This window comes from Haemorhous mexicanus, chromosome 1 (assembly GCF_027477595.1).
Source record: "Haemorhous mexicanus isolate bHaeMex1 chromosome 1, bHaeMex1.pri, whole genome shotgun sequence".
Lineage (NCBI taxonomy): Eukaryota > Metazoa > Chordata > Aves > Passeriformes > Fringillidae > Haemorhous > Haemorhous mexicanus.
Window position 1 is genome coordinate 63,738,639 of NC_082341.1, and position 12,915 is coordinate 63,751,553.

At 36.5% G+C, this 12,915-nt stretch overlaps 1 protein-coding gene across 2 annotated transcripts in view; it reads right to left on the reverse strand.

Annotated features, from left to right (window-relative positions):
* Nucleotides 1-12,915, reverse strand: part of CDKAL1 (CDK5 regulatory subunit associated protein 1 like 1) — a 383,156-nt gene that overhangs the window by 78,520 nt on the left and 291,721 nt on the right. For both annotated transcript variants that reach the window (XM_059851463.1, XM_059851471.1), the window contains one exon: nucleotides 9,481-9,543. In XM_059851463.1, the coding sequence (XP_059707446.1) occupies nucleotides 9,481-9,543 (63 nt within the window). The remainder of the gene's footprint in view (nucleotides 1-9,480; nucleotides 9,544-12,915) is intronic.

Genomic DNA, 12,915 nt, shown 5'->3' on the forward strand with positions numbered 1-12,915 from the left:
ATTATGGGGTTTCATGCATGTGTGTATGTGCATATACGCAAGTCTGTGCAGAAGATTATACCTTATTATCAGACAAAAAGCCAAAAAATCCACATCTCCTTCACAACTTTATGTCAAAGGGTCAATAAAACATAATTTTAAACAGGAATAATTAAGAAGAAAAATAAATAGAATATCCTCACTCCGTGGAAGAAAGTAAAAATCTTAACCAAGATTTGGGGTACCAGACGACTAATCAAAATACTCTAGTAATAAAAGTATTGATGCCTACTTGATTAACAACTAAAATTTTAAATACTATGCCAAATTAATTACAGTACACAGTTTTCCAGTGAGAAGATGGGGATCAAAACATAAAGACAGTTATCAAATCTACTACTGAAGTTCCCAAAACTTCTGTCTCTTGGTAAGTGCTTAGATAAAAGCAGACGAGTCCAAGAGCTTGGTCATATGAATACTTACATCAATAGCAAAGTTTGAATAATGGGGAGCTGTACCACCACCTCTGTGGATGGGTTTCCACAACACTGTGCTCATGCACTGCTACACTTGATGCACTGATGCCTTCCTCTCCCACAGCCACTTTAATGCCATGGCAAAGTACAGCTAAGTGGCTCCATAAAGAGGAAAATAATCAAGGAAAACAGAAGGGCAGGGGAGCAAAACAGAGCAAGAATGTAATGTTAGTACCTGAAGAAGATACTAAAGAAAGAATAGTTAGATAGAGAGGACCTGAAAGAAAGAAGGTACATAAAGGAAAAACCCTTTTATTTTTTGAGGGGAGAAAAGGCAATAGAATAAAAAAAGAGGGAGGGGTTGGAAATGGGAAAAGATGGGAGATAACTAGGAAATCCAATCCAATACAAACTGCAAAGCCAGACAGGTAGAGGTCAAATGTGGTCTTAAGGAATAGAGAAGGAAAGATACCTGAACTTGAAATGCCCATGCTAGTTATGCGCTCCATCACACTTTGATATGATTTTGATGCTAACACAAGATTGAAGGGAGCTTTAAAAAACTGTAGCTGGGTCAATCCTGTTTAGTTTTTGGAATGCCAAGATTTTCCAGCAACTGATTTGAAAAACCCTAAAACCTTTCTTTTTCGTATTTTTTGTCTCAGCATCAGATCAATCAATGATGGACAAGGTACATAAATGATACAAGACATTGAGCAAAAGGTAATGTCTTTCTCCAGAAAATAACAAGAGGATTAATGTGCATCAAAGAATTTCTCTCCATTAAGCTGATATGGCATGTATTTAATGTCACTGTAAAACTTGTCTCATTTTATGTTTCAGTATTTTTTTGGAGTAGAATATCCTTATTTCAGGCAATCTACTACACCAGGTAGCATCTGCAAGCTGTACCAAGGAAAAAAACTGTGAAGTAAATAACCACTATTTTCACAACTGTTTAACTGGAAAAGTGTATACATGGTTTTACATGAGGTGAGGGATACATGTGGATTTCATGAGTTCATTTATTAAAACTGTTCTCAGGATCACTAATGAAGGTATGTCAGTAATACATTGGAACCTTGTTCAACACCTAAGCACATACATCAACACATAGCCCAGGTACACCTCTGTGTATAGATGCAAACATGATTTAACAGATTATTGTTAAACATTTTTTTGAAAGGCCACTTAAAAAAGACAGAAAAAACACCTCTCTATCCTAAAACAGGTGTCCTGGTTTAGGGCAAATTTGGGAGAGAATCCCCAAAAGGGGGGCCTCTCCAGAAAGCAAACCCACACGGCCCCTCCCCTCAACAAGTTCGGGAAGAATTCCTTGGAGAGAAGTGGAAAGAACCTGTTTATTTAACAGGCACTGCACCCCCCAGCACATAGAATGAACAATACCAGATGACACCACTCTTTCACCGCTCTGAAAAAGATGACAAATTCAGAAAGTCTGAATTTGTCACCACCCGTCTCTTGGGGGTGGTCGCTCTGGTATCAGTCCCTCTGGCGCTGGGGCAGCTGCTGCAGCCACAAGGTGCAAACTCTCGGTGTTTCCCAGGTCCCAGTCCGGAGCAGGCTTGAGTAGGTCCAAAAAGGAAAGGAGAAACAGTCCAGGAAGAAATTTGGACTGTTTAGCTAAATTAACTAATGAGAAGAGGCAAAAAGCAAGAGCAAGCAGAAGCAAAGCAGAAGCAAGAGCAGAGCGAAAAGCCGGGCAAAAAGCAAAAGCAGCACTATGTACTGCCCCATTGGTGTGTCCCACCGGCTGTGGGGGAGTGGCTGATAAGAGGCCAAAACAAAACTTTCACTCTTCAGATCCAGTCTTGAAGGCACAGAACATAATATCCAGTGTACACAGCACACACAAATGGGGATACAAGCATCCTAAAATCACCCCAGGACAAAAAAAAAAGCCTCTGTTCTGGAATAGAGGTAACAATCCCAAAACATTCAGTTAGTATCAGACAAGGTTAGATGCTTTAAACGTCCAACAACAAAAGTTACTAGCATTAAATATGGATTTAAACAAAATATTAATCATATCTACTAATAATATATTTACTTGTCTGTATATATTCTAGGTTTTGTCTAAAACAAAACCAACCAAGAAAGCATTGCTTTTAGAGCAACAAATTCAGGAATTGGGTTCTTTGTTTCTTGATTTTCTAGATGCAATATGCACTTCAAATAAGACTGCAATTCTTTAATCACAACACTTCAGCTACAGAATTGAGACAGCAAATATGTATTTTTCTAACAGCACATACAGAGGAGAAGTAAGCCCTTTTGTTGCAGTGCTTGCCTTATTTCTTTGCCTATTCTCTACAAACCCTGAAACAATTCCTGGTGTATGAACAGCCCTTTCTAAACTATCTCTATATTAGCTTGCTCTGTGTTACAGATGGCACAAACTTCAGTGTGGCTTAGATCTAAGTCAAGAATAAGCAGGAGCTTTTGAGGCAATTAGATTTTCTTCACTATCATCAAGTAATGTTCAAGTGTGCCATTAGCACGAGGCCACTGCATGGCTCTTCCAAATAGAAATTGCTTTTCTCTTTCAGTAGTCTTCTTTGAAGCCTCACATCATATCAAGAGCACAAAACAGCTTTATGTAACCTCCTCCAAACAGCAGCTCTGAACATGAGAGAAGAGAAGAATGGATGTAGGTTACAATAAGAGTATTTCCATAAAAAGCGGTCATATCTGACATCTGAGATTTTAAATTAAACCCAAAATCTATTTCAAGGCAGGAGATAGCAAAAGGCTCTGGCCCTTTTCAGCAATAACCTAAAAAACCTTTTCATCTTACAAAACAACAATTCAGAGCACCTCCTTTAGAAAAATTCAGATCATGGCTTATATCACAGGCATTGCAACCTCACAGTTGCCTTACAATTTAGTACAATGCTGTTCCTGGAATAAATGAAAAGCAGGTTAAAAGGATTTTTGTTATTTTCCAGCATCATTTACCGAAGTAATTACCAAAAATTCTGAAGGCTGACAGAGTACCACAAAACTGCTTTCTTTTTTTCTGGCTCAAAAGTAAAACCTACACATTCACAGTACTTCCACCACGCATCTTACAAAACACAGTTAATAACTGAGAAACATTACTGCCCTTATGAAAAACAATAAAAATCGCTTGTGGTTTTCAGCAGTTCTGTAATTTCCCATTTCCAGCCTCCAAAAATCATCCAAATTTGGTTTACCTAAATGTTTAACATGCTAGCTGCCATGCTTCACGTGTAAAACAAACCACTTCCTAATGCCAGTAGCTTTTCAAGATGACAGCAGCAAAAACATAGGATGTCTAAGTCTGAGAGATCTGGAATTATGAACACGGAAGTATGGTAATCTCACCAGCCACATGTTTAGTGTAGCAACTACATTTTAGTCCTGCATCAGCTACTCTCACAGCAACACTTCCAACTCTACAGGTGTGCAACATGTCAATTTAAATGTCCCCTTATGAAACACATTGTCCCACAGTGAAGACACATCTTCAAAAAGATAGTTTTAGGACCTAATTAACAAGAGTACTGTGGTGATGTCTGCCATTAGAAAGTTAGCCAACATCAAGCATTTTAGTTAGAATGGTTTCATTCACTAGAGATCAGAATTTCTTTTGTTCAAATTGGCTTATTTGTGAAGGAGTCCTGGTACATGGGAGAAAAATGAAAGAAAGCAGCTTATCAGTAGGAAAACTGGTCCCAACTTAAGTGATTGACTTCCCATCTCCCCCTGTTTCTGCTGTTGAGCTAAAGAGTCCTCATCTTGGTGAAGACAGTTTTTCTGGTTCTCAGTGCCACCACCACACCCTCCATTTCTCTGCCACAGCCTATTGCTCCCAACACAGAGGTGGAAGGAATACAGGACTTAACAGTTGTTTTTTTTTTTAATCAGAAGCCAGATGACTCCAAACCCTCACCCTTCACCTGGCACTTTACACTTGCTTTCCAATATTTTATGTTTCACACAGGTGCTCATGATGATTCCTAAACAATGCGACAGCCTTGGGCATTGCTATGATTAATATGCTGTGTTATTGTCAACAAAAATCACTTGGAGCATACAGAAATGCCTCCTAAGGCAGTGCCAAAAAACATCCCACCTGTTTCATAGCAGCCCCTGCCTGCTTCACTGTGAAAATAGTTTCGCCCCCTCATTACTTACAGCCTCTTTCAATGTTAATTTTCAAAAAATTTCTGACATAAAATGTCAACTGTCCAGAAGAGCTGAAGAATTCAGCAGAAGAACCTCAGTTTAAGGAAACTGACACTAGATTAATTATTTTCCATTAAGCATAGGGTCTGTGTACTATTGAAATAATTGTTTGAAAACATCATAGGTCTCTAAGCAGCAGCAGCCATTAATACCTTAAGCATACCTTGTTATAATCTTGTTAATAATGTTCCTTGAGTGAGTTATGCACATCTCTACCCTTCTCAAAGACAACAGGACATAACTCCCTGCTCCACAAAATTGCTTATGAGGCTAAGAGCTGACAAAAAAACCAAACCAAAACAAAACAAAAAAAACCCAAGAAAATATTTTTTGTCACTTAATTGTGGATCTCAATACAATGGTCCATATAACTTGCCAAACACACAGGCATTTTCTAGGGGATTTTGCTCTTTTGAGTGTTTTAGCATTTCCAGAACACATTAATAAAGAACATTAGAAGCATGAAGTCTAAAGATCTTACAATTATTTTAGCAGAATTGCATCAATTACAGCACATTTTGAAACAGCAACTAATTTTTTTACTCCTGAGCACACCTTCAGTTTGGGAGAAAATCTCTCAAAAAACTCTTCAAATCACATGAGTGTTGACTCTATTTCTTACGAGGCTGGACACAGTATATGCTAAAATAAATCTCTAAAGCTATAAGACATGACCTTATTTTTTCATATATCATGCCGTGTTGTACAGCAAGAGATTCAGGCTGCAAAGAGCAGAAGCAAATAGGGAGCTGAGTTTTAAGCACAGCTCTCAGGGGATTTCTCACTGTAACCGCCCCGTGCTGCCAGAGGCATGGATGGACATGCCCTAAGGTATCCCCAGGTATCCTCCCAAGAAAGCAAAGCAGCAAAATGCGTTGTAGTTCTGATATACTGTGCTTACAATATGTAAAAACGTTCTTCTGCAGAGCAAAAATTGAGGATTATAGTTTTAAACAACAACTCCAGGGCTAGACTGAATACTTAAACTCATCTGACAAAAAGAAGAAAAGGAACTAGGGCTCTGCACTTCTGAATCTGGCCATTAGGTGCACACTGGATCCTCAAACTCCTATTGAGCTTAAAAAAAACTGCTATTTTGACCAGGTAAGCTATTCAAACAACTGCTTTACCAGCTTTAAAAAAACCTGGCTCACAAATTATAAAGAGCAAGGGTCATTTCAGAGACCTCCAATTCCATTATTTCTGAGCTAAACATTGACTTCAGACAGAATAAAATTCTTACTGTGTGAAAAATGAAACCTCACAGTATACACACAAAAAACATTCAGCAGAAATTACTTGTGTGCAAACATAATCTTTCATTAAATGAGCTTGCAGGAAACTGGCCAGAATATAGCATCTCAATTATTTACTTTTACATTTTAAAACACTAAAGCTGTTGTTGGTACAGCTTTATGAGGATGTCAACTTTATAATTTTTTTCTGATGGTCCCACAGTGAAGACACATCTTCAAAAAAGATGTGTCTTCACTGTGGGACCATCAGAAAAAGATTAACTGTATATAAAATTGGAAGTGCTGTTCTATGGCTAACTTGAGAAAAATTACACAGCAATCAGAACTTGACTCTCAAGAAAGCCAGACCATACATATTTTTACTCTACATAAACATGAAAAAGCAAGTATTTCAGAACAAAGAATGGCTTCATCTACAAAGAGTGCTATGTATTTTTACACAGGCTAACTGAAATAAGTTTGAATAAATGGCAATCACCCACCTGGAATAAGATATTGCTCAGCATTTCCTATGTAATTATTTAGTTCTGAAAAGAATGAATTTTAGAAGATACTTATTTTAATAACAACAAAAGAAAAAAACTGAGAAAAGGCAGTTCTTTGTGTGTGCCTGACATGAAGAATTCAATGTATTTGTTAGGCATTCAAGACTGATGCTAAAATGAGCTTTGTCTGTGACACAGTATCTGAAAGACCCACAGGTTCTGTAGTCAGAGGCTCTGTACAGCATTTCAGTAACATTAGGTTAGAGAGAGCAGGATCAAATCTGCCTGGATAGGAGAAGTATATAATGAACAATTTTTGAGATTTGCTGTTGAATGGTTTCATCTGAACAATGAGAAGGGCAACTAGATGGTAATTTATACTTGTTTAGGAATTAAAGAATATTGGAGCTCAGTTAATTCTCCCCTGATACCAGCAGAGTATCTCCTGCTTTTCCATTCCTTCTGCAGGAGGAATTTGAAAACTCTGCCTCCTCTGCTGCTGAATTAAGGCCTCATTGTATATAAGAAAAAACTCAACACCTGAAAGCGGAAGGGAAAGTAAATCCTTGTTTCCACCTCTACAAAAGCGCTGGGTTTTCATCTGGGAATGAAGAACCACGAGCATTTAAATGTCTTTCAGGATGCTCTAAGTTACACTAGATTGGAAAATATATATTGAGGTAACATTTTCAGGGGAACAGTCACTGCTTCTAAGAGCTATTGGCCTCCAGACCATGTATAATAGTAACAAGATTAGTAAGGTTAGTGTAGCTACTTCATCAAAACATCACTTACTTTCTGGTTTAGCGAGTGAAATGCGAGCATGGAAGAATGAACACTTTCTGATTTTCTGATAAATTTTTCTCCTTACTATGAGATATCCCATCCTAAAAAGATGAAGTACTGTTGAATCTTTGTAGGAAGTCCTGTTTCAGAAACTGTAGTTAATGAGATTTTCACATCTGCTTTAACTACTACTACTAAACACCAACTTAAGTTTTTCTTCTATCTATTTTAAAATTCTCAGAGAAAAATAATTTAATCAACAAAGAAATAGTTCTGGAAGCCACTAGATCCAATCACTTGTGCCATGATCCTGCATCACCAACTCTTTCACAAAGTCATTGTGAAATCTCCTTTTTACACTTCCTGAAAATAATCTACAAAATAGCAACCAACATGTGCCCCTGCCCTCAAATCCCCTGGCCATGTAAATCAAACAAAACAGAACTGGAGCAAAGCTAAAACACACCTCCACTGGAAATAACTGTATTCCTAACTAATGTTAGATTTAATACAAAAATTAAAAGCCCTCCCCCAAGACTGCAACACTCATGAAATTGGAAGCTGAGGTGAAAATTAAAAGCACAGAGCAAGAAATCTGCAGTCAGCTTGTTGCAGCCTACAAATAGGAAGTAGTCGGGAGAGGGAAAACCTTCACTGTCAAATGGAAAATATGGAAAGGCCATAACTTTAATACAAACTTTCACTTGTCCTTTCCCCTGCACTTGTACTCTCAGATATATATACAGAATATGCTTGGAAGCAACAAAAGAGTGGGGTACAAAAATGAGCCATCACACAATTGTACTACTTTTAATAATATATTAAAGGTCCTAAAACAAAGATCAAAAGCAAATATATTTAAGCACTTATATTCCATTCCACATTGTGTGATGACTAATTTGTAAAGAGTGCAGAAGTCCTCACAACTGCAGCCAAAATCATTTGAGAATACTTTGATATAATGCCACAAAGGATATGAGCAGGAAGACAGCAGGAGTTACAAATGGCCAAGTTCCATTAAAAGTGCTAATAAAAGAATAATGGAATTTCCTTGTACTATGAATAAAAAGTGTTTTGTACAGGAAAATTAAGACATGGAGAGGAATATCAAAGTTTCTTGTTCACCAGTTGCATCTCCTTATTAGATCTTAATTGACTTACTATTACATTTAACTTAAAATGCTTCAATTCAAAGGAGCAACAATCCCATTCAAAATCTTATCACACTAGTTTTCTTTATTCTTCATGTTTCTCCATTAAGGCCATTTTCACAGGCCATTAATATCAGTTTCACCAATCTTCAAAAATAATGTGAGACTATTTATAAAAGAAGTACTAAGCAGAGATGAATTTAACTTGAAATTAGGTACAATTATTAAAGCTATGGAATTTAAGTGCTGTTTTCCAATGTATTTTTAAACTAAATTTTCAAGTGGCCAGTAACTACAGAACTCTCCCAGCAACAACCTGCCTGATAAATTTAATCCATTCATTTACACACTGTGGTTCTCACTGACATATGTGTAGTTACACATATATTGCATACATGTGCATGTGTTCCTACAAAGAGATAGATGCACATACATACTTCTGCCACCTTCTTCCCCCAAATATAAAACCTAGCTGGTTTTTCCAATGTATTTGCAACATGGCCAGGAAAAGAAGAGACAGAGTTCAGAACTCTTGTTCTCCAAAATCTTCTTGTAACAACTTTATTTTTTTTTATTTCACATTGCAATGAGAAAAGACCTTCTTTTTTTCCCCAGATGTTACAAACAAGTTATAATGATGTGTGCTCCTACTTCTTCCCCCAGACAACCACCAGGCTGCTCACACAGCAGCGTCTTGGAATGATTCTTTTGTGATCAATAGATAATTCATTAGTATCATGTATCTCAGGGCCTAATTGACACAACAGGCTAAGCAACATACTCCAGGGTAACACAGTTCCTAAACACAGAGGAAAAAAAAGAGGGGAATCCAATACCACATGTGGTCACTTTGCAGGATTTAGTGCTAGTCTATAAATTATATGTCTGTGAGGTTAATGTGAGTCATTGGTTTCACAAATCAGAAAACGCACCTTTTCAAGCTTGGCTTAAAGAAACAAAGAAACATTTATGTGACAGCAGAATTTGAGTAACATGCTCAACGCTTTCAATTTTATAATTTCTCCTTGATTTTGCATTAAACAAGAAATATAGTTACCACAAATGTTTGGAATTTTTCTTAACAATAAACTCAGATAGTGTATTTTTTTCTTACCTTATGATCATATGGATTGTATGAATGAAACAGCTGGGACAGATCCTTCGTTCTCTGTTTTTTCTGTAAAAGATTATTAATAAAAAAGCCATATTAGAAAAGTTAAAGGAGAAAGAGAGAAGCTACTGATTAAAAAGTTGTATGCAGGTACAAACACATTCTCTCCCCACTTTGTTAATGAAACTGTAGTTATGAAGAGCTGTCTATGGAGATTAAGGATATTAAATATTACAGGAAATAATTAACATATATATTAACAAATATATTTAGGAAAATATCCTTAATAAATAATAAACACTAATCTGTGGAACCTCAGTGGAATGTGTAAACAATTCAGATTAGGCTTAATTTTTGCACAATATATCGTAAATAGTATTTTAGAATACAGATAACAAAACTGAGAGATCAGGCTACAATCTTGTAAAGACTTGCCTACTATTGTAGCATGTACATGCAGTATTGCTTTATAGAAGATCAGGTGTAAAGGAAGTCAGTTTGAAGAAGAATCATTTATTATTTGTCGATTTCTTTTGATGCTAATACTCTCACTGCTTTGATTGTGGAAAATTAATAGGTGATATCTCATTTAATGCCAAGGCAAAGAAAAAAAATTCTTCTGTTCAGAGCATAGTTCAAAGACAAAACCTGCTTGATCCAACTCCTACTGAATTTAGCCAAAGAGCTTTCAGTAATTTCAGCTGATGTTAAATAGAATTTCTCAGCTGTATCCTATGGAGAGTGGGCAGGAAGAGGAGAAAAACACCCTTTGTCTTTACTGCATGGATGAGTCACAAATCAGTTCAAAGTTTTATTATGTCACAATTGGTGTTTACTTATCCCATAGCTGAGGAAGGCAAAGCACTGCATGTTGGAGAATGTGTAAAGAGGAGACAACTGGAAGAACTCCTTGCTTGTAGTCTGTACCAGTGTCTTATTCAGCCATTGTTTCTGTGAAAGTAGTTTTTCAGGTAAGCTGGAAAGATCTGTTTATGGTTCCAGCATGGTGGGAACTAAATAGACAGCTGCATGACTGCAGAATTTATTTTAACTTCTGAAACTATAGGGTAATTTAAGTAACTTCTTATCATGCAACATGAACTATATATTTTCTTTTTTTACATAGTTTTTATTTTCACTGAAACATTCAGCAACTTACAATGACTTCTTTTCTGGTAGCACAGCTGTAGACAGTCAAAGTACTTAAAATACTAAAAAATAATTTGGAGAAATGTGATAAAAAAATTAAAAAGAGATATGAAAATGATTACCAAAAAGATTGCTTGAAAAAACCTAATTTAATGTAGCATCGTGCAAGAAGAAGACAAAAGCACTTGAGTTTGGGTTATGGAAACCCCACTAATCTTTCTATGAATAAAACCCTACAAAATCCAGAAAAAGTCCAAGTCTTGCTCATTGTTACTGAAGACTCTTTCTCTTGAATTCATTTTGACTGCAATTACTTAAATAACACTCAGTAAAACAATATGATGGAAAACCACCCATCTTTCACCCTCAGACCCTCACCAAAATGCTGGTTACGTGTTCAGCTAGACAAAGAGAGAAGATGGCTTCCCTTACACAACACACTGACACAGTCTTCAACTTTTTGTTGTAGAAAATTACGGTTTTTTCCTACCTTTCCACAAAAGTTTTATTTTTTTTTTGACTGGGGAAATGCTGGAAATTCCTAACAGAGAAAAATGTGCAATGAAACTTCTCAAGATGCAGATGAAGAAATGCCCCAAAATTCCCAGGATGCCAAATAAGCTTAGCTGAACTAAATCTAAACAGCATTTAACTGTTTTATATGGAATCTGAATATTTAGAGATAAAAATGTCACAAGCACAGAGTTAAAGTTGCTTAGTGATCACTACTGTCTTTCTACAACAAAAAGTGCACTTTGACTCAGGTCTCTAAAACCCAAAAATATGTTGCACTTCAAAACACATACACAGGACAAGGAATTCATGCTGCTCCAATGGTAATCCCTTCAACTCCTACAGCTGGCATGAGTCACATAGTATGAATAATAAGTTTTTGAAATAAAGAAGCAGCATGGTTCACAGCTCACCTCTGTGCAGTACAGAGCAGAAGGTAAAGCAGGCCTCTCCATGTCTAGAGGCTACAGTGGAAAATAAGGAGACCAAAAGCTCCTTCTCCTTCATCACCTTCAGAGGACTATTTCAGGATCTAAACAACCTATTTACACACATCTACTCAGAATTTCTTCCCTTAACATAGCTTCATACCCCTATTTATGTTCCCTCAGCTTAGTCCAACATCCCTTTAAAGTACCCTTTGACCAATATAAAAACTTCTATTTCCCTGCTCTTTTTCTTCAATATTCTGATTCTCCAGCCCTTTGTTCTGTACCAATAATGTTGCCAAAATCACATCATAAAAGGCAATCAAAAACCCCCTCTGAATTAGGCAACTGTACTATCTTATCATATTGCTCCCTGCGCAGCAGCACTGTTGCTTTCAAACATGTTCACAGACCTACAGAGGATATATTCTAATTATTTCTGAAAAAAAAAATTTTTTTTCTTTCCAAATTAGCATGAAAAGACCTTCCAGGTGTCTGATAGCAACATCAGACTCATAGTTTATTCCTGTACTCCTCTCAGGCTTGCCATACAGTGATTGATAGTCCTTAGTTTGCAGCACTTAAAGAAACAAGTTCAGGGAGAGCAGACAGGTAAAGACAGAAATTCAGATCCTATACTGATGTGAGCCACTTAAAAATACATGCATATGACTGTAAAAACAAATTTTCAGTTGTCTGCTTTAAAAAGTTGAAAAAAACCCACATTATATAGGAGATAAAAAGGAGACATATCTTTATCAGGAAAAGTATGTGAACATCTTATGAAGAATGGATTAAAATGCTGCTGCAGGACTGAGTTAAATACTGTAAAACTATATATTCTTGTACACATAAGTATGCCAGGATGGAAGGTTTTCCTGAAATAAATCAGAATTTTTTCCAAGTGAGTTATTTCAAGCCTTTTACTAAAATGCACCTAAGTAATTAACTTCTTCTGAAAAGACAGGTAGTGTCTAAGATATTTATAAAAATAAGAACCAGAAAGCAACATCAACTAATGACATTTCTTAGGACAGAACACACAGACAATGCTAGTAGAGAGGAAACAACACATTACCACAATTTCATTATTCCCCCCATCCTGCAAGCAGATATGCAATGCAAGTAACACACACTTTGCTCTGTTTATTTCCTTTCCCTCTCTCATTTTGCTGGGCCTCAAATTTTTGATTACTGGAATTTATTAAAGGGATACTGGTCATCCAATATGCATATTATATGTTTAAGGTAAAGTAACAATAAAGGCTCCTTTGACAACAGCCTGGGACTATACACCAATAAAGGTGAGTTAGTGACCTCGGTGTTTTTACTCTTTTTTTAGTGTACT